This window comes from Dermatophagoides farinae, chromosome 4, assembly GCF_024713945.1.
Source record: "Dermatophagoides farinae isolate YC_2012a chromosome 4, ASM2471394v1, whole genome shotgun sequence".
In the NCBI taxonomy this organism is placed as follows: domain Eukaryota; kingdom Metazoa; phylum Arthropoda; class Arachnida; order Sarcoptiformes; family Pyroglyphidae; genus Dermatophagoides; species Dermatophagoides farinae.
Window position 1 is genome coordinate 5,875,868 of NC_134680.1, and position 24,644 is coordinate 5,900,511.

The 24,644-nt window shown below is 29.1% G+C and overlaps 4 protein-coding genes across 19 annotated transcripts in view; 1 reads left to right on the forward strand and 3 right to left on the reverse strand.

Annotated features, from left to right (window-relative positions):
- LOC124500641 (Death-associated protein kinase related) overlaps positions 1 to 14,297 on the reverse strand; it is a 28,833-nt gene extending 14,536 nt beyond the window's left edge. Inside the window, exons 1-6 of one of the 15 annotated variants that reach the window (XM_075730892.1) lie at positions 13,788 to 13,910; positions 13,597 to 13,661; positions 12,961 to 13,516; positions 9,278 to 9,659; positions 8,320 to 9,185; positions 1,218 to 1,447 (exon numbers count right to left, since the gene is read on the reverse strand). In XM_075730892.1, coding sequence (XP_075587007.1) covers positions 1,218 to 1,345 — 128 coding nt within the window. In that variant the 5' untranslated portion in view covers positions 1,346 to 1,447; positions 8,320 to 9,185; positions 9,278 to 9,659; ... (1 more) ...; positions 13,597 to 13,661; positions 13,788 to 13,910. Of the gene's footprint in view, positions 1 to 1,217; positions 1,448 to 1,951; positions 2,535 to 6,026; positions 6,046 to 6,549; positions 6,805 to 8,319; positions 10,223 to 12,960; positions 13,517 to 13,596; positions 13,662 to 13,787 lie in introns of those variants that run through there. The other 14 variants (XM_075730893.1, XM_075730890.1, XM_075730899.1 and 11 more) reach the window with 14 other exon arrangements.
- Positions 14,224 to 18,690, forward strand: LOC124500640 (rac GTPase-activating protein 1). Its single transcript, XM_047064736.2, is given in 7 exon segments — positions 14,224 to 14,352; positions 15,804 to 15,885; positions 16,162 to 16,436; positions 16,500 to 16,544; positions 16,547 to 17,740; positions 17,805 to 18,272; positions 18,347 to 18,690. Coding segments are annotated over 6 exon segments (2,235 nt in total). The 5' UTR covers positions 14,224 to 14,352; positions 15,804 to 15,856; the 3' UTR covers positions 18,571 to 18,690.
- On the reverse strand, positions 18,538 to 22,280 carry LOC124500642 (glucose-6-phosphate exchanger SLC37A2). Of its 2 annotated transcripts, none has more exons than XM_075730903.1 (5): positions 21,680 to 22,280; positions 19,888 to 20,693; positions 19,495 to 19,794; positions 19,288 to 19,436; positions 18,538 to 19,206 (listed from the first exon to the last, which is right to left on the reverse strand). In XM_075730903.1, the coding sequence occupies exons 2-5, from the start codon at positions 20,558 to 20,560 to the stop codon at positions 18,778 to 18,780; spliced, it is 1,551 nt and encodes a 516-aa protein (XP_075587018.1). In that variant the 5' UTR covers positions 20,561 to 20,693; positions 21,680 to 22,280; the 3' UTR covers positions 18,538 to 18,777. The 2 variants fall into 2 exon arrangements, with proteins under 2 accessions (XP_075587018.1, XP_046920697.1); XM_047064741.2 differs by having other exon boundaries at positions 19,888 to 21,068; positions 21,275 to 22,280.
- Positions 22,281 to 24,145: 1,865 nt separating this feature from the next.
- On the reverse strand, positions 24,146 to 24,490 carry LOC124489815 (uncharacterized). Its single transcript, XM_047052207.2, has one exon. It carries the CDS (start codon positions 24,488 to 24,490, stop codon positions 24,263 to 24,265), a length of 228 nt encoding a protein of 75 aa, XP_046908163.1. The 3' UTR covers positions 24,146 to 24,262.
- Positions 24,491 to 24,644: the final 154 nt, after the last annotated feature.

Sequence of the window (24,644 nt, forward strand, 5' to 3'; positions counted from 1 at the left end):
TAGAAATTTTCATTTTACCTGATCAATTAACATTGGAATGGAAAATGATTAAAAAACAACCATCAACATAAAAAAACAGAAGCTTTCGAAAACAAATAAAACAAACAAACAAACAATTTGAATATATTGATCATGACTAAAGGATTCTTTTAATTTTTTCTTTCAATAAAAATTCTCCACACACACACACACACACACACACAAATACACACCCTTTTGGAATTTCGTTAATCGTTATTGTTCACATGTATACACAGTGCATATTTTTTTCCAATTCAAGTTCAAAACACGTGTGAGTAATATGATAAATGAATTAAAAAATTCAAAAGAAAAACCTGTCAAGATAGATATACATCTCACGCAGTCATATATTGGTATGTATGACTGATTTGAAATCTTAATAAACACACACACGCACACCAAGGGAGAGAAAGAGAAAGATGGTATGAAAAGGGTTTTATTCATGGCTAAATTTGTGCAACAACAACAACAACAAAAAACTTGTCATCATTTGTAAGTTAATAATTTGATGATAAAATGAAGAATTTAAAAGGAGGAAATTTTTCTGTCACCATTATAAATTGTGATTGAAATTCAAATAAAAAAAGATAAATTCCACTTTTCCATACAAAATCACATCACATCATATCAGAAATGACAAGCGAGGAAAACTTTTAAACACACACACACACATGCACACAATAATGTGTTCAAGGTTATATGAATAAACTCGAAAAAAACCCAGATTTTTAAAAAAGAAGGAAACAAAAAAAAGCATGACAAACACAGTAATGGAGAAAAAAAGGTCATATGGCTTACGGAAGTAAAACCCAGACACAGACAATGAACCATATGGACCATATGGTCATCATCGTCAATCAGCTCAATATGTCAAAATGACACGCGACCATATCCGAACAGTCAAAAATATTAAAAAAAACAGATGTTCATAGATCAAATTTCGATGGTGCGTGTGCGGGTGTGTGTGTCAAAAAAAAAAAAAAAATGGAAAACACGTGTCCAAGTGATTGTTGTTGTTGCACGTATTATAATAATTGACCCATGAACAACAGCGCGGACAATTTATTTATGGTTAAAAAAAACGGAGAAAAAATTTTCTTTTCAAAAACAAACAAGCAAAAAAAGCAGATGTTTTTCGGGATGGATTTAAATCAAAAAAAAAATGGGAAAAGAAAAATTTTCTTTTGAAAACTTACCGTGCAAACACTTCCCGTTCAATATGATAATAATCTTCAATCGATTCATTACGACGTATAATCTTGTTCAATTGATCATCACTTATAGTGGAATTTTCAGCAATTAATAGTCCTTGTTTTGGCTGCATTTTTTTTTTGTTGTTGTTGTTTCGATTTATGTTCAAAGTATGCAAGTAGATTGATTGATTGATTCAGTCGTTAGTATGGATGGCTGTATAATTTAAAATCTGCTGTTTTTGATGAAAAAAAAACGATAAAAAAGTTAGAAAAAAAAACAATAAAATAAAAATGCAAAATATTCTCTAGAAATTCTTAATTCACACACATACACACTCATTAAAAGTCATCTACTATTCACTATACACACATATTTCACAGTCATATTTCATCGTCAAGAAATATTTGAACAAAAAAAAAGAATAAAAAGTTCATTACATCCACTCAGCTCAAGATATTAAATGCAGCAACAACAACAACACAAACATGGGCCAGAAATGAAAAGAATGTCTTTTTTAAAAAAGCAATTTCAAATTATTACAAAAGACGTTTTTTTTGAATGAAAAGAATTCCTACATTCACATTCTATATATATAAAATAATCAACATTTATAACCAAAATATTGCCAAAAAAAATCAAACCAGAATGATGATGATGATGAATATTTCATCAACAATAAAACCACTGGGACCAAAAGAAAAAAAAACCATTCCATATGTAATGATAATAAACATACCAGAAAAAAAACTTGGCCAACAAACAAAAACAAAAAAACAAAACAAAAAAAAATGTCATTCCATCAACATAATCCATATAAATTTTGATGATGATGATAATAATGATTATTTCATTTCATATGACTCTATAATATATTTTTAATGGATCAAGGATCAAGGGAAAAAAATCTTATATCACAATATATAATGGTTATATTGCACAATGTAAAGCACTAAAAAGACCCAAAAAAAAACAACAAAGAAAACATGATGAGTTTAATTTATGATTATTTCATCTTTTCATTGTTATTTGTTTGTTTATGACTTAAATGTCAGTTTATTTATTATTTATGTGTAGGGTATTATAATGGATCAAATACATTAATCAATCAATGGGGAAAAAAAATTAATAAAACAACCAAAACAAACAAATATCAAAAAAAATCTCTTAAATTTGGTAATAAATTTCTAAAAGAAAAAATTTTTATTCAAATGAAAAAAACCCCACAATATAGTCACAAACAGTATTTGGAAGTATACAAAAAAAAAAAGAAAATCTATTTCAACCATCATCATCATCATTAGCAAAGGATAATTCCAATTTTCCCAAAATCTATAACGACAAATCTTTTATATAAAAGCTAGTAAATCCGATGAAATCGATCCAGGAAGAGATGAAAAAAAACGATTGATCAATCGATCGATCGATCGATTGAACGGTGGACAAAATGAAAAATCGATAAACATTAACAACAACAACAACAACAAAAATGGCATTTAAATCAGAACGACCGGATGTTATCGTTTCCGGATATGAATGCATAAGAGCACGTTCAGACACACAAATAAAGTCACAAAATGACACATGTTTTTTTTGTTCATCCATAACTTCTTTTTTATCATCACCACATCATCGTTATATTCACAATGTTGAACATTATATCAAATTTCAACGAAAAAAAAACCACAAAAAACGTACAAATACATTTCATTCATTCATTCAAATGTTCTAATTTTTTTTCCAATGTATAAGGTTTGACGAACCATTCATTCAATGATGATAAAGCTTAAACTAAACTTTTACTTAGAAATCTCATGTGATCATTGAATGAAATGTTACCAGAAATGTTGATATGCGAAATGAAATTCAATGAAAAACAGAATGATGATGATGATGACAGACTTTTTCTTTTGTCAGTGTTGACCTTTTCACATTTCACATTACGCACACACACACACATACCAACATGCAACATGCAAAATCGAGGGTATCAATCACTTATCAATTCAAGAATTGATAATTCAAGAACAAAAAAAAAACATTCATAAACGTGGGCGATTAAATATATAAAGAATTTAATATTCATGTAGAAAGGTCACCGATAAAAAAAAGAGAAAAGATCATCATATAAAGGTGATGACCTTTGTATGACTATCATGGTGGCCTTGTGTCATCCATTCAAATAAATAATAATCTATTCATTCGTTATGATGAAAAGATGACATGAGAATTTATCGAAAATTTTTTAAAAAAAAATATGAAAAAAAATTCATAAAACAAATTAAAAATGTCATTGATGTTCATGATGATGATAAACATCATTAACTGGATTGAATATTTCCAATGCGAAATGGCAACAACAACAACAACAACAACAAAAAAGACATTCAAACAACCTATTCAATCATGTAATGATATTTGTTATAATCTGATGAATGATCGGTTATTCAATCAAATCATCATCAGTAAGTAGTAGTACAAATGTCCTAATAACATGAAAATTTCGTCTATTCGATCATCGTCGTACCACGAGGTCAATGATATGGCTAATCGAAATCGATTATCACCATATAGCAAATGGCTTCCCTATCTACTAATTTTTTTTTTCTAACGGTAATTCATTCTATTACCACCACCATCACCATCACTATTAATATCATCATTAACATCAATATATAACATATATCAAGGTATCATTATTGAATGAATGAGAAATTTTTCTTCTTTGAAAAACTCAATCTTTATATATTGGACAATTGAAAATCATGTATACAATTATTTTTCTACGGTTGATAAATATTATTTCCAGATGATGTATGCGTAGGTAGCCTTACAGGTAGGCAGGTAGGTAGGCAGATAGGTAGTGAAAAATTTCTACAATGAAGATGGTGAGAAAAAAAATACCTACCATCTACCTACCTACCTACCTATCTTAAAGTCTAAATTTCTTTTCAAAAATGAATTGGAAAAAAAGGGTAGACATAAACATCACATCAAATTATCATCAATCGACCTCGACCCTAATAGGCTTCAATTTTCAAGGTAAATTGAACGCAAAAAAAATCATCGCCAAAGGTAAATAGACAGAAAGATAGAAAAAAAAACAAACCACAACATCATCAAGTGTGTGTACAAACATTCCAATCGATGTATGTTGGCATCATCATCATCATCACACATATATCAGATATAAAAGAGGAAGTTCTGTATGTCAAAGTGGGAAAAAAATCTGGGCCAAAATATAACTATAGATCGATTGAAAAAAGAAAGAAAGAAAAAACTGGCCATCAATTTGCACATTGTCTTTTTTTTTGTTCATTTGATTAACATCAAACAGATCATCATCATCATCGTCATCAATTAAAGTGGTGAAAAAAAAATAAAAATTGCTTCTTCAATGAGAATTAATTCATTATATATATAACCGGAAGAAAATTTTCCATTTCTGAGTGATTCATTTATTTATTTTAACAATGAAAAAAAATTAACACAAACACAGACAAAAGCTTCCGTGTTTGATCATCTAAACAAACGAATCTTATTTTGTTGTTGTGAATGGTCAAAAAAAAAAAAAACGGAAAAGAAAGGAGTGAATTATATCTCAAGAATATCCAATGATCTCATACTGCATAATTAAATCGTATGGGAAATTTTTTTTTCACAAACACACACACACACAGATAAACACCATCAAGATATTATTTGAGGAAAAAAAATCACATCAAGTGAATTTTAGGAATTTATAATACCCCATATATACATTCGCACAACCAACCAATCGACCTATGGACTGAATGAATTATGTGCTACCCGAAATAATGTTATCTAAATCTTTCTCAATAATAATAATATTATGATAGGGTTGAAATGTTGCTGTTGCTGTTGTTGTTTTTTTCAATATTGAAAAAAAGCAACATTCTCATCTCATATACTCCTTTATCATTAAAATAAGAATTGAATTTCAAAAGAAAAAAAAATTGGAAATGGTTAAACAGACACATAGAGGGTTATTGGTCACGATGATGACCCTTTCATTGTTGTTGTTGCTGTTGTGGCTGTTTATCATGTCAAACTGATAAAAAAATGTCATTCATCATTCGATAATCAAAGGGTTGCTGCCTTTGAAAAAAAAACAAAAAAAAATGGTGCTGAGAAAATTGGCCACAAGCAAATAATCATCATCATCATCATCATTATTCATCATGTTATAATTGATATAGATAAGAAAGAACAAAAAAAATGGTTCTAAAAAAGGCTAAAGGCCATTGAAGAAGTTCAAGTTCATTTTTTTGTTGTTTAAATGAAAAAAAAGAAAAATCTATATAACCTTAAAGGTATTCATCGTCATTTGAAATGTTACATTTTTTCCGAACAACGACGAAAAAAGAACAAAAAATTTATTCCAGATTTTTTTTTGGAAAATTTCAAAAATGTAGATCGAGAATATGTGGGCGATGAATTTTTTTTTTTCTAAAGCAATAAAAAAATTCACAAACATAAAGACATAATTCATGTTTCTGTCTCTGTGTGTATGTGTGTGTACGGATCAACAAGTGGCCACAAAAAAAAATCTTGACATTTATGGAAATTGTTCCAACAACAGGAAAAAAATGAACAGTTTCAAAACATAGAATGACCGAAAATCCGAATCTAAATCCAAAGGTCAAGTTTATATACAAATAGTAGGCAACAACAACAATAAAAACAAAGAAAATCCAAATCCAGATTAATACAAAAAAAAAAAGAAATCCCATGATAATGAATAGTAACATTTGATAAACAACAACAAATCGAATGGAGCAAAACACACTTACATATATTGCAGATGAACACGTTTTTTTCTGCTGTTGATACTATTCAAATGAATTATGCAAAAAAAAACTTACAAGAAATAAAATGTGAATGACAAGAGTGTTAAGATTTGATCAACAAAAACAACAACAACAAAATCATCACGATCCGGTTCACATAAATAGAGAGAGAGAACACAATCACATCAAAGAAAAAAAATCACGTTTTTTCGAATTTACTCATCATCATCAGCAATCAACAAAAAAAAATAATCAAAAAAAAAGTCAAACTTGGTCACTACCATAGTTAGATTTAGAAAAAAAAGAGAGATGTTCCAAACATTGATTCATTCATTGTGTTCATTATAATTATCATTATGTGAATAAATAAAGGTAATAATGATGATGATGATGATTTCAATCACCATGTTTGATGATGATGATGATGATTGAAATAATAATAACAAAACAAAAAATGATAACAATAGAGGTGAAACAAACAAACAAATAAACAACAACAACAACAACAACAACAAAAAACACCTACATTGCCTACTTTTATGGTTTTACATACATTCAAATTATTTCTATCTATCGATCAATTGTAAATTTTTTTTAATTTGACCAAGTAAAAAAAAAATTGGAAAAATCATTGTCATTCTCTGTTATCGGTAATCAGAATATCTATAGGTAGTGGTGACACAAAACATACAGAATGATGATGATGAAATTACATATTTTCATTTTTTTTTTTGCTTTCAATCATCATCATACAAATGTCATTCATATATTTGACTGATGGATTTGACAATGATGTTGCTGTTGACATTCTACACACACACACACACATATGTTATGTTTACATTTATGGATTTTTTTTGTGATGCATTATTATTATTATGATTATTTGGTTAAATGGTGATGATTTGACAGAAACAAAGAAAAAAAAATCCAGAAAAAAAACCAGTCATCATATTATCATCATCATCATCATTGAAATAAATGGATTGGATATATACGTATACGTAGATCCTGTTTGTATGCATTTTGTGTTTCTGGTATTACCATTGTTATTGTCATAAACCTTGATTACAACCAAATAGAACAAACACATACACACACATACTGGTTGTACAAAAATCATTTCAGAAACAAAACAAAAAATTAAAAATTAACCCCAAGACTACCACCTATTATCATAAACTCAAGTGTTATTTTCTTATAATTGAAAATCAATTATGACGAATCAAATATACAATTTTAAGATATACAAACACAAAATCATCAATGACATAAAAATTGTAATTGACATTTTATAATGTAAAAAAAAATAGAACGTCAATAAAATGAAAAAAAAATACGCGCGTTAAACCCTGGATATAAAATCAACACCAATACGATTTGCAATACACAAAATTTGGCAGATGGCCAACCAGATTTGGATTTTTTTCGTTGTTGTAGTTGTTTTGGAAAAAAAATCAACCGGAACAAAATTTTAATTCATTTCAAATAGAAAAACAAACAAACAAACAAAATAAATGCGTCATTCATCCTTGAAAGATAAGAAAAATAGATTTGAAAGTGAAACACAACACAATTAATTCACCATCATTATCATGACAAAAATGGACATGGAATTTTTCACATTGAATATATAATGCCAAAAAAAAACTTTAAAGATCCACACAAATAACATCTGTAAAGGTCATAAATGAATAATTAGAATATATTCATTAGAAATTACGTATCTCAAAAAAAAAGATGCAACACAGAAAAAAAATATCAGATATCACAATAATTTACTCTCACATATATACACACACACACAGAAAAAAAGAGCGATAATAATAAACGAAGCGAAACGAAATTAGAATCCGTATAAAAAAAATAGACAATAAGGGTCAACAATAGTAAAAATATATATGTGAAAGGACACAACAACAATAAACATGAGGCAAAATAGACAATAGAAATGATTGGAAATTGTCATTGTCACATTCATTATTCTTACTACATTTTTTGAATGCAGTAAAAAAAACAAACAAAGTATTTTCTACTAATGGGCGTACATTAGTAAATGTTTTTGGACACTTTAACGGATATTGAATATATCCGGTATATTATTTTCTATTTCCAAAACAATGAATATTTACTATATACAATGATAAATGATAAATGAAGATGATGATGATGATGTTTTCAAAACACAAGATCAAGATCAATGACAAAAAAAAATTATCATTCAACAGGCACCAAAAATCATCTTGTTAAAATGAATTGTAATAACAACAACAAAGACAGAAAATTTTTCACATACCTGACACTAAAGTTTCATCGGTGAGAATGAATTTTTTTTTCTTGTTGCTGCTGATTGAATTCAATTTGAAAAAAAACAATCGTTGACATGTGTGAAACGTTTAGTTTTCGTTTTTTTTTTCATTCATCAACAATATTATTCCACCACAATCACGAAATTCAAACGTAACCGATGACGAAATGAAAACGTTCGATACCTAAACAATGCTGCCACTGTCATTATATGAAAAAAATGGTTGAATTTGGTTTGGGATTTCACCAACAAAAAAAAAAACTGAAAACAAACACAACCAACAACAACAATTAGATGCAATGATGATGATCAACAATTTTAAAATGTTCGTTTTTCTTGTTTTCAAATTCGAATTTTAATTTTTCGAATCAAAGTTGTGGATAGTGGTGAACACAAACACAAGTACACACAAAAGATTCTATTCGAAACGAATTTCTATTCAATCATTGTTGCTATTGTTATTGGAATGAAATTCTTTACAAATTCTTGATTATGTGTCTTATATTTCCTTGTTTTTGTTGTTGTTGTTGTTGTTTAGATAAATTCTTTACATTTGACAATAATCATTCATTCTTTTTTGTTAGACTTACTTTGAATGTTTGTTGAATGATGCTGATGGTTTGTTGCTATTACTGAATTTGGAATTTCTAATTTCCATCACCAACACATACACACACACACACACAGTGAAAGAAAACGCCTAAACATTAATTGTAGCAGAATTGTTGCACTTTCAAACACATAAACACACACATAAATAGAATTTCGAAATTTTACGATTCAACGATGATGATGATGAGAGACGGAATTCATTTTTTTTCTCTCTCAACAACACCAATTTTCGTTATTTTTTTCTAAAAATAGAATCAAAATATTCCGGAATGAATAATTGAAAGAATTCAAAATTGTTGAATGCAATCTTTGTGTTTATATAATAAATACATACACTATTACAACAAACATTTGAAATGATAAATGACTATTTTAACCACATGATGTGATGATGATGATGATAATAATGGTCGATTATCAATATAGAAATATATTTGGTTATTATATATGTAATATTTAAAATCCAATATTGGTAATATAATCGATTGTAGCACATTGATAATTTGTTGTTATCCAATTTTTAATGATGATGTTGTTGTTGTTGTCACAAATTTCAAATTTCAAATTTTAATCATCAAAATGACATACATTCATACACACACACACACAAAAGATTTCATTGTTTGTCGTTGTCATCATCATCATCATCATCATAATTTCACGTTCGACAAATTTTGTTTTGTTTTCATTTTCATGACAATTTTATGATGAATAAACTGAATGAAAAAAAAACAGAATTTAGTTTTGATTGAATTCAACAACAACACAAAGTCAGAAAATTCAAAAAATTCACAATGTTTTTGATGAACATGTTGATGAACAAAAACAACATCCGATATTTTCATTCAATCAATAAATTGATAATGATGATGATGATGATAACACAGTTATATTGTAGAAACAGCAAAAAAAAATATCTCTGTGTGTATATGTTTGATACATTTGGCGCTGTTTATGATCACATCACATCACATAGACTGCTGCTGCTGCTGCATGGCTACTGATGACGATAAATGAGAAACAGAAATTTTTTTTTTTTTCGCAATGAATTTGGTTCCAACTCTCCTATGTGTTGTTGGACCACGCGCTGGGCTTCTCTTTCTCTCTCTCTCTCTATATTTCTCTCACTATTTTTCTGTATCAAGATTTATCGTTAGATTTTTTTTTTCATTTTCTCCAAAAAAAAAAACGAACTACAACAGACGTTTTATATGGATGATAATAAAAAAACGTTTTTCTCTTTCTCTCTCTCTCTATCTCTCAGTTATTCAAATGTTTATAATTGATAAATTTTTTTTTTGTAGTAGTGGTTATAGCTATTGAAACTATTACTTTTGGTTGTAGTGGTCGTTTCGAATATATATTTATATTTATGAATGTAGCAACTAGTGGTATTTGAATTAACAACAACAACAAAAAAATGAGCATGCGTAATGTAAAAAAAAAATTAAGAATTTTCAAACGAACGTTCAATCAAACTTTTGTCGGTTGACTGTTGTGTTGTTAGAAATGATGATGACGGTTTGACATTTGAACCAAGATGGCCTTGGCCATCATCATGGTCTATGAGAACTTTCACACACACACACACACTTGCTTTGAAAAGTAAACTTTCACACACACACACACCCAAATGAATTCATTCATTGAATTCAACGATAACAACAACAACAAAAAAGAAGAAAAATTCTTCATTGAAGAAAAAACATGGTTTGACGACCTTGATGATGAATCTATTTGTTTGTGTGAGTATGTGTGTGACCTATTAGAAAGGGATGACATTTATATAAACAAACAAAACGAAAAAATAAAAAATAAAATGAATGAGAATTCTGACCTTTATATGTGGAAGAATATTATTATGATTGTTGCACATTTAAAAAACACAATGTTACTCAATCATGCACCCAAACAAAAAAAAAACACCAGGTCATTATCATCACCTTAAATAATGCCTCCATAACCTTTGTCTCTCCATTAACAAACACACACACACACACACACTATACAATAAGGTAAATGACACTTGTTGTTGATTTGGTTTGGTTGATGTATACATCACATTGGCTTGTTATTATTATTATATAACCATAAATAGAATTTTTATTTCATTTCCAAAAAAAAAAAAAATAAAAAATTAACTTTTTCATATCGCTGACCTTTGACCATAAAAAAAATTAGACATCAAACTGATTTACACAGTGGTTTTCAACCATTTTTTATTGTTGCCATCTGTTTGATAAAGAGATACGAAAGAGAAAATATTTTGATTAAACTCATCAACAGAATATAATTATCAAACACATATCAAACCATCACATCATTTAATGATGCAGATGATGATCAAGATCAATGATCTTCTTTTTTTTCATTCCAACAGGAACACATTACATAACATGACATGACACGACATGACATGAGTTAATTTAAGGAGGTAGGTAGAGAGAGAGAGAGAGATGGATCGGAAAAAAGGTCATCCACAAGCACACAAAAGGTTATTTTTTTACAATGATAATGGCATTAAGGTGTTGTTGTTGTTGTTGTTGTTGTAGTGGCCTCTTGTTGTGTATTATTTTTTTTTCTTCTTTCATTCACTTTATAATTACGAATAGAGGGTAAAAGTCAAATGTCAAAGGTGCAATATATAGAATGGTTTTTCATCCTTACAATCAATGAAGAGCGAATTTCGTTTTTTTTTCGATTCGATTTGATTTGATTCGATTTGAATTGAAAATAACACAACCAGTGCCAAGGTATTGTGTGTGTGTGTTTTATTTACTTTTTAGATCAAACAAACGATTCCCTCACACACACAAACACACATGAACTAAACGAAAAAAAAATTCTCAGGTGTTGAAAGATTTCAACCACATTCAGGCTGTTGTTGTTGTTGTATGTGTGTATTATCATCTTCATCATTGAATTCAATGATGATAATGATGAGGAAGTGATGGTGATTTAAAAAAAAAATCAACAAGCCAGGTGGTTATTTGGTAATGGATAAGATGATTTAATGTGAATATAACAACAACAACAACAACAAAAAATAACCGTAGCGAATTTCGTTTAGATTACAACAAGTATTTGTGTGTGTGTGTGTATGTGAGGCAAAAGTTCAAAGTTCAAATGATATATGATATAACAGAGGAACCTGTTGAATTTTATTTGATTAAAAATGATTGAAAAATGGAAAAAAATTTCCTTTTTTAACCAAAACAAAAAAAAAATTCAATTGATTGATTGATTGATCAATCATTGATCTAATACAGACACTGTGTACAGTAGCCATAATCAAAAAAAAAACGGAAATGAAATCAAAAAAAATAATTCGTGAATACAGTATATGAAATTTAATTTTTTTTTTCGTTTTTCAATTTCAAAATAAACCACCACCACCATCATCAGCAAAAAAAAAATGATTAAAATTCAATTCACGTTTTTCACATTCACTTTCTCGTTTTACATTCAATGATTTCTGGATCAAAAAGAAAAGAAAAAAAATGAAAATAATAATGATAATAAATGAATGAAATTAGTGAAAGTGTCCATTTGGACATTCGGCTACCGTGGATAGTGAAACAAAAAAAAATTATTAGCCAAAAAAAAAAATTGTTGCATATATATAGGCTATCAGTGTGCGTGTGTATGTGTGTGTGTGTGTGTGTGCGTTTTTCATTCGGAATTTTAATCGAGATCGTGACCATAGGTCATTATTATTGATTGGAAAAAAAACAAAACAAAAAATTTACATAAAGATTTGATTATGGCATTTCGACATGCAATAACAACGATCCATATATTTCGAAAAACATCATCGTCATCAATCGATCGATCGTTCATCATATCATCAAATATAATAATTTTTCAGATTCAGATATTTTTTTTTCTCTCATTCAGTTTTTTTATAATAATAATTATTTTACGTGTTGATGTTTGAAACTGAACTGAATGGAAGAGATTGAATTGAATTTGGATCTGTTAAAATTTTTTTTGTTGATTTTCAAATTTTTCACTTACCATTTTGATTTATATTGAAAAAAATTACTTTTTATCGATGGATGGCTATTATCATCATCGTCATTATTGATTGTGGATCAATATCTAGGACGAAGCCAATTTTATCAACAACAGGGCAAGGGGTCAATATTTGGTTGACCTTTTCTCTTTTGATTTTTTTTATCTTCACTTTTTTTTGAACTGTCATTTTCAACTTTTGATTTGTAGATGAAGCTGATATTCAACAAGAAAGAAAAACGTCCAACTTATGATGAACACATAGAGATAAGTTGATTTCATTCATCTTTCAATCATTATGATAAAAAAAAGGTTATAATTATAGAAACTAGATTTTTTTTTCTTTTCAGTCTTGGCTGTCAAAAATAACTTTTTCCTTTCTTTTCTTTTTTTTCTGTTTGATTGGACACTGGTGACACAGTGTCCAATCTTTGATGATGATGATGACGATGAGCCATAAATCGATGATGATGGTCATTTAGATCGGAAAATATTGATAATAATAACCAGTTGAATTGGAAAAATGATCAACAAGTGAAAAAATTTTCAACATCATCGTCTGTTTAGAGTCAAAATAAATAAATTAAAAAAAAATGAGAAAAATAAATTGCAAAAATACACACACACACACACACAAACCTGAACACAAATCAAACGGTTGATTATTGGTGATGGTAAAGAGTTCAAATTCAAATCATCGAATCCTTAATACCAAATATTATTCATAGAGACGAAAAAAGATATATATGTAATTTATGGATGTAGAAAATAAAAAATTTCTCTTAAAATTTAAAAATGGTAAAAAGCAAGAGAAAGTTAGCTTTACTTACTTTCTAAACACTTACGTTGTTTGTTTTTTTTTCGTAATGGGTGAATAACGGGTTTCACACAGATCATCATAAGAAAATTTTGGGACTTGAATTTCTTTTTTTTTCAATTTCAATTTCTTTTTTTTATATCGAGGATTTTTTTTTCTGCGGCAAGCTACCGTGGTCATCTTCAATTTGGTCTGTGATGTGATCGACCAACGACGGCGGTGATAAAAAAAAAATTGTCTCTGTTCTGTGTGTATGGGAATTTTTTCTTCTTCTGATTTATTATTATTGTCACATTTGCATAGATCTAAAAAAAATTTATGAATGTCGCATCATTGATTTTTGTGGTGTTGTTTTTTTCTCCCATTGATCAAACAGCGGTTGGTTGGTTTTTAATTGATCATGATCATCATGATGATGATCATAAAAACGACAATAAACATGTGATTAGATGAGGATCAATTTTGTTTTTCAAAATTTTCACATCACCTTCATTCTCATTTGACTAGCAAAAAAAAAAAAAAACAGCATCGACCCATTTTTTTCTTCAATCAAAGAATTCCACCAAATTGAATTCAAGGTAAGATTTTTTTTCTCGAATTTTTTTTTCTTTCACATTTCGATACTATCGATTGTTTGATGAGAAAATCAAATTAATCGAATGCTGAAAAAATGTTCCAGAATTGTTAAAATTTTTTAAATTTTGAATTTGAATCTGGACCAAATTTTGTTGTTGTTGTTGATGATGATGATGATGAAATCGAAATTGAAAATGTTACCAATTCATTTTTCATTTCATTTAAAATTCAGACCATGAAAGTGGTAGCCCTATTTTAATGAACATGAAAAACAAAAACAAAAAAATAAATGAAAAAGATTTTTCAATCTGATAAAAACGAAATTGAAATGAGATGTAAAAATAAAATCAAAAAAAAAATCCAGCTATTTACCATAATAATAAAGATAAGTTGTTGTGTATTTCAGTTTCAGGTCAGCAAAAGAAAAAAAAAACGGGATTTAAAATGTGTTTACTGCATTCATTTTTTGAAGGATTGGATTTAATTTTAGCACATATTTCTCCATCTTCATCATCGTCATCGTCATTTTCATTTGTCCACAAATTTTTAAAAATTTTTTTTTTCGAATCTTTGCATTATAGATAAGTGACGTATTAGATAAAAATCTTGGTGAAAAAAAATGAAGAAAAATTTTTTAAAATTGAAAATTTCCCAATGTCCAACATTCAGAATACAAATCAATACAATTTTGAATAATAAATGTAATGATGAATTTTTTAATCTGTAATGAAATGAAAGAACAAAAACATTATTCAATTGAATTGAATTGTATTGATGATGTGAGAAAAAAAACTTTACATTTTCCTCACTCGGAAGTGACCATATCTTAGTTGTTGTTACTGTTTCGTAGAGTGATTTGATTTTTTTTTGTATTGTTTCAATCTTCGAATCCATTTGTTGTCGTTGTTGTTGTTAAAGTGAAAAGGTATCAACTGGAACTGCCCATCATTAGATATGTATCGCAAGATATCAATGGAAATTCGGTTCATTTTTTTTTCACTTTCTGTTGTCTTGCCTTTTTTTCCCATCAAAACATTTGTTGTGTTTGTGAGTGTATGTGGTAGAATTATATTTGACAAATGATGATGATGATGATGGTGATGATGATGATTGTTGATTGAAATGATTGTGATTGGCTTGAAACAAAAACAACAACAACAAATGACACTAATGGCTTTTCTATTGTTTTTGTTGTTGTTGTTGTTGGCTGTTAAGACATATCAACATTGCAAAAAAAAAAATGATTCCAACAACATTAACAATCGATAAAAGACATTAATTTCCCCCTACATGATAAATAAAGTGATACTGAACGAAATTGTACCACACAGTTATATTGTTTTATAATGATGAGATGAGATGTTCATTTTTTAATTTCCTAAATTGTTTCATTTCTGTGTGTGAAAAATAAAAATTAATATATAAAATTCTCATGATTATAAAATCATTACAGACCCGATTTCAAAGGCTGATTCTACAAAATCCAAAACAAATCTGTTTAAAAAAATGTATTACTCATCATCATATCATTCGAGGTAAGTCATTTGACCATGGAAAAATAAAACAAGACAAGCTATTATTTAAAAAACAAAAAAAAAATTCCATTCGAATAAAACCAGGCTGTTGTGTTAAAATAGGTTCAAATACATAGGTACAAATAGCCGATTCTTTTTTTTCATCATCATTATCAATCCAAATGTGTTTTTTAATTGCGATCGAATTTCGGTTCATTAATCGATTATTTTTCAAATCAAAGAATCATTTACATATTTTTTTTTTAATATTAACGTTATTTTTTTCACATCCTAAAGTATACGTGTCCGACGTGATCCACGGCAACCGGTTGCATTTTTTCTTTCAAACTTACCGAATCCATCACCATTACCATCGATTGTTGAAATGCCATTACCAACGAAAAAATTAACGAAACGTACAACACCACCGCCGCCACTGCCGCCACCGTCTCTTTCGGATCCACCAACACTTCAGAAGCCATCGACCATTAAATTATCAGCATTAGCAATGTATGATGATATGACTAGATATTCAAATTCAAATAATTTGGTCGATTTTAATGAAGTAAACAGTAAGTATTATTGATTTTATTATAAGTTATTATTTTTTTTTTGTTTCATTTTTTTCCACATAGAAATCATTTCATTGATAAAGAATTTCGATGAATGTCGAAAAAAATGGCCGATGCATTGGATACGATTCATGAACGTGATGAAACGATCGTAAAACTACAAGAGGAAATACATCGTCTAAATATTCATTGTGAATCGATGAAAAAAGCTTTGGCACGTGAATCAAAAGCCAAAGAAGAGTTTCAAAAAGAATGTAATGTAATGAGAAACAAAATGGCTTTATTACGATCGATGGTTGCCGATCAACAACGACAACAAAATGATGCTGAACATCGAACATCGAACGATTGTATTGCATCCAGGTACATTGATAATACTGATCAATCAAGCATTGGTGATGATCAAACAGATACAGATACTGGTAGCCTTTTATTCGATAAATCTGATGATGGTCTTGAATCGACGCAAATTAAATCAACCGAATCAAATCATCGATTTGAGCCGATAATCGAAGTGAATGATGAAATGGAAAATGAATCATCCGAATCAAAACCTTTGTTTAAACCGAAATTAACGGTAAAGGCCATACGTTCAGCATCAGTAATATCTGAAAATCAACAACATCGACAACGGCCACAACCAATGCCACGTACGGTAAATCTTGTTCGTAGCCAAACAACAAAACTTGAAGCTGATCGTCTTGATTCTCGGCCACATCGATTTATGGAGAAAAAAGCATTCAAAACATTACCATGTACTGTTTGTTCGGTAGCAATCGGTTTCTATTCATCATATTCCACATGTTCAGAATGTCGAGCAATCGTTCATATTAATTGTCGTGGTCGTTTGGCATGTCCATGTCTTCCATATATGGCACCGAATACCAGTATTCGAAAAATGATTAGTCTTCCAGGCGATAAAGTTTTAAGCGGTGGAAAATTCCTGATCATTGGTGATTTTGTTCCGGATCTAACTAGACCTTGTGTTCCAGCAATATTGATTCATTGTTGTAATGAAATTGATCGACGAATACGTCAGGCAATGGAAGATTTTACAACCACTAACACTACAGTATCAGTACAGGATTTTGAATCCCCTGTTGTTGGTGTATATCGAATATCTGCTACCGATCAAGATGTTCGCCAATTACGGAATCGAATTCTACGTGCTGAACATGGTCTGCCAAATCTTGATCGTATTGAATCCATACATACAATTTGTGGTGTTGTAAAAATGTTTTTACGTAATCTTGAAGATTCCCTTGTTTCACGTATTATGTGGCATAATTTTGTTCGAGCTTCAAGTATGTTTTTATATGCTTTTTGTTTATTTTTTTCATTCATTTTTTCATCAATTACAATTCATAGGCCAAATTAATGAAACGATTCCAAAACAATTGGCTATGGACGATGTCATTGATGATCATGATAAACGAGATTCTGGTGTTGATGATAATATCAGTGATCATACTAGATCTGATGGTGATGGAATGGCCACCAATACCATGATGAATAAAAATCGACGATTATTAGTGTTGAAAAAAGTGATTTGTGAACTTCCATTACCACATCGTGATTCATTGGCTTTTCTTATTCGTCATTTAAATTATGTAGCCGATTGTGAACGAGTAACATTTATGAAACGTAGTGCATTGGCTACGATTTTTGCACCAACCATTGTTGGTAATTCGAAATTTTGTCCACAATCACCGGCCGATTTACAGCGTGAAATACCCAAACAAATAATGGTTATGACAGCTTTATTTGAAATTGACGATAAATTCTGGCAACAATTACTCACTGAAAATGATTTTTCCATTCAATCATCATTTCAAGGTTTGAGTCAATTTCAATTTTTTTTTCATTTAAATTAAATGAAATTGATACATTTGTTTTTTTTTCGTTTGTAGAAAATGGTCGAACAACCAACCGATTGGTGAAAAACATGTCATCGACAATCGATCAATGCGTTGAACAATCACAACAACAACAACAACAACAATCAAAATTGGTGAAAAAATCAGAAACATTCAAACAACCGTCACAACAACAGCAACAACAACAACCGGTAAAATCGGCTACAATTAAACGTCATAGATCATTTGTTGAAAATATTCGTAAAACTTTTTATTGAAAATTTTTTGTTTTGTTTATCATCATTTCTTTTTTTTTGTTCTATTCAATTTTCAAAAGATTTATCATTTCGCATAAAAAAAATTAATCAATTAATAAAAAATTAAAAGTGTCTAAAAAATGTGAATTATCGTTGATTATGTACAATGATGATGATGATGATGGTTTGATTAAAATAAAAAAAAAAATTTCTGTATTGTTCGAAAAATCAAGAAACGATTCGATTTTCATCACTATTAATCGATGATGATGTATAATCATCATTTGATATGGATGAATTACGTCGTGTTTGCCATTTTGTACGTTTTCGTTTAAATTCTGTCCACGCCACTCGTACGAGACAACAAGCAGCAATAAAATCACCAACCATACAAACATAGAATACTGAATCCCAGGTAAAATGATCGGATAATGGTCCAGTAATTGCTGGACCGATTGCAGCACCAATCGATCCAGTACCATCAATTATAGCCGATACTGTAGCTGTTGCTGCTTTTGATGGTACTTTACAAGCTAGATTTGCCGATACTGATGTTATAATCAATGAATATGGACCATTGATAAAAAATCCGGCCATAAATTGTAACAATAGATTGATGGCTAAATTGATTGATGAAAAATGTGCAAGTAAAAATAGCTAAAAAAAAAGATCCATTCGAGAAAAATTCATTATCATAAAGAAATTCAATCCACATCAACAATAATACTACACACATACCGATGGAATGGCCATCATAAGGAATATTATACAGGTAATACCACCAGCATTGATTATATCAGACATTAAACCAGCCATAATTGAACCAACACTACCACCAATATCAAACATGATCGATATGTATGCCGATTCAGATGGTGAAATTTGATCTAAATTTGAATTGAAAATCAATAATCATTTTGTATCGAATGTTATTTACAAACTTACTAGTTGTACTGATGAATTTTGGTAACCATGTTAAAAAAATATACGATACGGATTTAGTAAAAAATAAGCATATAGAAAATTCAATAACACCCGGTATTAATAATGCATCCCAAATACCGATTGCATTCAACGATGATGATGATGATGAATTGGATTTTGTTGATGACGATATTGTATTATTATCATGTATAATATTATCAATTGTCGATACTGTATTCGTTGATTCTTCGTCCGATAATTTCATTGTTCGATCATCTTCCGGCAGTGTCATGTTTACAACGAGATCAACATCCGATGGTTCTGTGTGGGATTTAAAAAAAAAAAAGACCAAAAAATTATTCAATTATTGTTAAATCAAATCAAGTGGTAAAGGAGTAAAAAAATTTGACTTACTTTCAACCAATAAAAAGAATATCACTATAGCGATAGCTATACAAAACAATCCAGGCACGATGAACGATAGACCCCAATCAAAATCGACAAAAACACCGGCAATAGCTGTACCAAGCATATTTCCAAGTGAAGTATGTAATGCCCAAATACCGAATATGAAACCTTTTTTCGTTGATCCAAACCAACCACCAATAATAGCCAATACAGCTGGCCAACCAGTTGATTCAGCCAGACCAGTCAATACTTGTGTAATAATGAAAAACCATAATGAATGAATTTGAAAGTAGAATGCCGAACCGGATACAATACAAAGAACACCACATGTGGATAATGATATTGAAAGAAAATAACGTAGATTACTTCTTTCAGCTATATAACCGGTGAAAAACATTCCAAATGCATATGTTCCCCAATAAGCACCATCCAATATTGAAAGAAAACTATTAGCATTTGGACCATCGAATGGTGGCCAATTATTTTGATGATCAGTACTATTACCATTGAATAGACGTGATTTAACAATGGACATTGGTTTTCTTGACATATGATATATGGTATATACAATGAATGTTAACAATAATACCAAGAATCGATGTAACCATAATTTACGATTCGGATCATTCGTACGAATCAAAAATGATTCAACCAATTTTGAGCTTAATGTTTTAGCCATTATTATTTAAATATATATTAGTCGTCGTTGTTGTTTGTTGTTTGTTGTGTATCGATCAAGGATGTATAAATGTAAGTTTGATTCAAAATGATAATTGTATAAATAATGATGATGATGATGATGATGATGATGACTGATTGAAATTAATATTTTTTTCCACTTTTTAAAATTATCATAAACTTTGGACTGGTTGTAATATCCGTTATAATTTGGATTTGGATTTTTTTTCTTGAATCGAGATTGTATCTGATTAGATGGTTCACCATACATTTCACATGGAGAAAATATTTAAATCACAATGTTTTGGTTGGTGGTTACACAAGAAATGGATCAATATTTATCAATCGATGATAGAAGAACAAAAAAATTTTTTACCAATCCACTTATTTATATAACGATTGCGAATCGAAGAAAAATACAACATTGATGATGATGATGATGATTCGATTGATTAGTGTACCACACCACAATCATTGTGTTGCAGCCCTTTGATTCATTTCATTATAATCTATATTGATGAAAATTGATACAAATTTATGAATATATATTAATTGCACATATTGAATATTATGTATATAATAGATATATATGATGATGACAATTGATAATAGTAAACTACTACATACAACTATACCATCATCATCATCAATTTCATTGATCATTGGTTGAGAAAAATAAAAATAAAAAGATATGGGTCGAGGTAAATACACTTACCATCATTTCAATTTACAAATCAATCATTCAATGGAATTATGTGTTGACATATCAATTTGCTGCTTTAACCCCTCTTTTTTTTGTTTCTATTTGAATCATTCGAACGTCCTTATCATCATCATCATCATCATCATCATCGATTGATTAAGGATGATGACAAAATCTTTATAAAATCAATGCCACATCAAATGTTGTCAATAATAATAATTCTTAATTTATTATTATTCCTCTTTACTTTTTCAATTGTTGTTGTTGATTTTCACTTTTTTTCAATGGTTATTTTTTCAAAAAAAATCCATTGAATCAATAATAATTCCACATAATTGATTGACATCGATTATCGTTTTGATTGATTAATTATTGGCCTTGTTCCATCCAAAAAATGATGATGATGATTATATGAACCAAATGGAAATTTTGGATTAGAAAGATCGAACGCTTTTTCCGTCGCAATAGTAGTTGGTTTTTTTTTTGATTGATAATTTTTAAGGCAGTTGTTGATCAAATTTTTTTTCTCTGGGTAATTTTGAAATTCAATACTGATATGAATTTTTGATTGATTGATCAATTCGTTTCCGACATTGATTAATGATCATAAAAATCAATTAGAATTGTTTTGTCATTCCAATAAGAATGGATGATGAATTGATTCTGTATGTGTGTGTGTGTGTGTGTGTTTATTTACAAAAAACAAACAAATCACATCAGCAGGAAATCACACAATGTTTTGGATATCGATTGTCATATCGATATAATCGATATTCACGAATTAATGAATACAAATGTTGTTGTTTTTTTGTTGTCGTCGTTTGAAAACAAAAAACAATTTCAATCCGCAAATTTTTCAATAATTCACCAAAATCTAACTGAAAAAGAAAATTCAACCAAAATAATGTATGATGATGATGATGATGATGACGACGTTAGTCAAAATTTGATTCGAACTGTGACTGACAGCAACAACAACAACAACAACAACAACAATAACAAACAAATAACGACGACGACGACAAAATACTTTGATATCTTCGACTTTTTATACGTCGTTTTTTTCTGTTTTGTTTATATGATCAACAAGGATGCAGAAACATTTCAAAACAATTCAATTCTGCAACCAAACACACACACACACACGCACAGAACGCATACTTATGACGACATGAAAAGTATCGTTTTGTTTCTGTTCTGAGTGAATAGAAAATTTTTTTTTTGTTTCGCTGTCCATTACAATGTGTGAATGATTGCAATCAAACAAAAATTTCATTCCATCAATTTTTTCAGGAAAAAAAATTATCATCATCATCATCATCACCAGTTCATTCATCATTCACTAAAAATACAAATCCCTGTGCGTGAATATTTGAAACATTTATTAATTATAAAAAACTGTTAGTTATTATTATTATTATTGATTAACGTGGACAACATGGATTGTCTTTACACGCGAATTATTATAGAAGAGGTATATTTCACACACATGCACACAATAATATTATAATAATATAATAAATGCCCTTGATTGATTAAAATCGAGGGTCAGCCATCACTTGTGCATTGCATCGGATACCGTTGAAAAAATTGCGTACACCGAACAGCATAATTATTATTGCTAATCGATAAGTTGAAGAAATACGATATTTTTGGTATAGATACTGTGGTCGTTGTTGATATTTTCCTCAATTTCCTGAACAAAAATCTTCAGATTATTTCATTGCCGGATGAACATTATAATCGATTGTTTAATCCAAGTTAGTGTCTATAGATCCTATTGCCGTTTTTGATAACGTTTTTGATAATGGCGTTTTGCTTTCGGTTTGGTTGCCGTTTTTGTAGAAAAAAAAAATTATTGAAACATTGAAAATTTCGTCATAAAAAATGATGATGATGAATGTCAAAAAAATACATACACGAGTGTGACAAAAAGAGGCTCTTCTTTTATTATCAATTAGATTTCTTTTGTTTCAATTGTGATACCCATAATTTTCGTTGATGATCATCGAATCATCATCATCATCATCATCATAATTTATTTTCCTTTTATGAAAGTTTGAAATTTTTTTTTACCAATTTGAAATCATTTGGATTGTTTGATGATGATGGAAATCTCATATATCGTTCATATTACACAATTTCCGACTAACCAAAAAATTTTTTAAAATCGTTCGAATCGATATAATCGATATCATGATATAACACAGTATATCAAATATAATGTTGTCTCGAAAATGATTCGATGATTTGTGTCTGTCTGTGTGTGTCGACTAATCATCATCATCATGACGACGACATATTTCATTCATTTTTTTTTTGTTCAAAATCAATTATCAACACTAACCGAAACCAATCAGCAATGGATTGCGTTGAATTTGAAATGAAAAAAAAGAACGAAAAATAAAACTTGGTACATATATGGTATAAAAATAAACAATATATATATGTGGCCATATATTGTTTATCATCGATATATTGTCGTCAAATTGAACATGATAATAATCGAAAAGTTCAAGAATCTTATTTTTTTTTTGCCATCATTTTAACTACGAAGAAGGAAAAAAAATGAAATGAAATGAATGCGGTATCGAAAGCAAAAGAAAATTCAAAAAAGAACAAAAACAGGATTGTCGTCAAGCTGATTTGTCACTAGTGATGACTAGATTGAACAAGATTCATCTTTCCATCCATCCATTCATCCATCAATCATGGATGGTTTACATTACTTGAACGATTTAAATGATTGATTGCAACTTTTTTTCAAACAAACAAACAAACAAGCGAACGAACGATAAGGAAGACCAGAAATTAATGTTTTTCTCTTGCTCTCTTACAATGAATTTGGAAAACAAAATTTAAAAATAGAATCAAAAAAAAATCTAGAAGTGTTGTAATTTCACTTTTTTTTCATTTCATCTATATTGATTACAATTTTTTTTATTATGATACAGAAGATGGTCAAACAAACAAACAAAAATTCGAATTAGAAATCATAATTCAATTAGCCGATGGTGGTGGTGATGATGATGATTTATTATTATTATTGGAAAGATCACGAAGCATTTGTTTATAACGTTGCCGTTCTTGATCACGTAAAACACCTTCATGTAAACGTTGTCGATCAATAATCTGTTGTTGATGTACATTCAATATCAATGCTAATGATCCGATTATCGATATGGCCAAAAACAATTTGGCAATTTTTATCGATCTTGATGATGACATTTTTTCTTTCCAAATAGCTGAGATGTAATTTTAATTTAATTTAATTTAATTCATTCGATTTTTTTTTTCGTAGTTTGCAGACGATATATAATAATTTTTTTTTTGTTGTTATTAAAAAAACCAACATGTGATCAATTCATGCATCATAGATTTA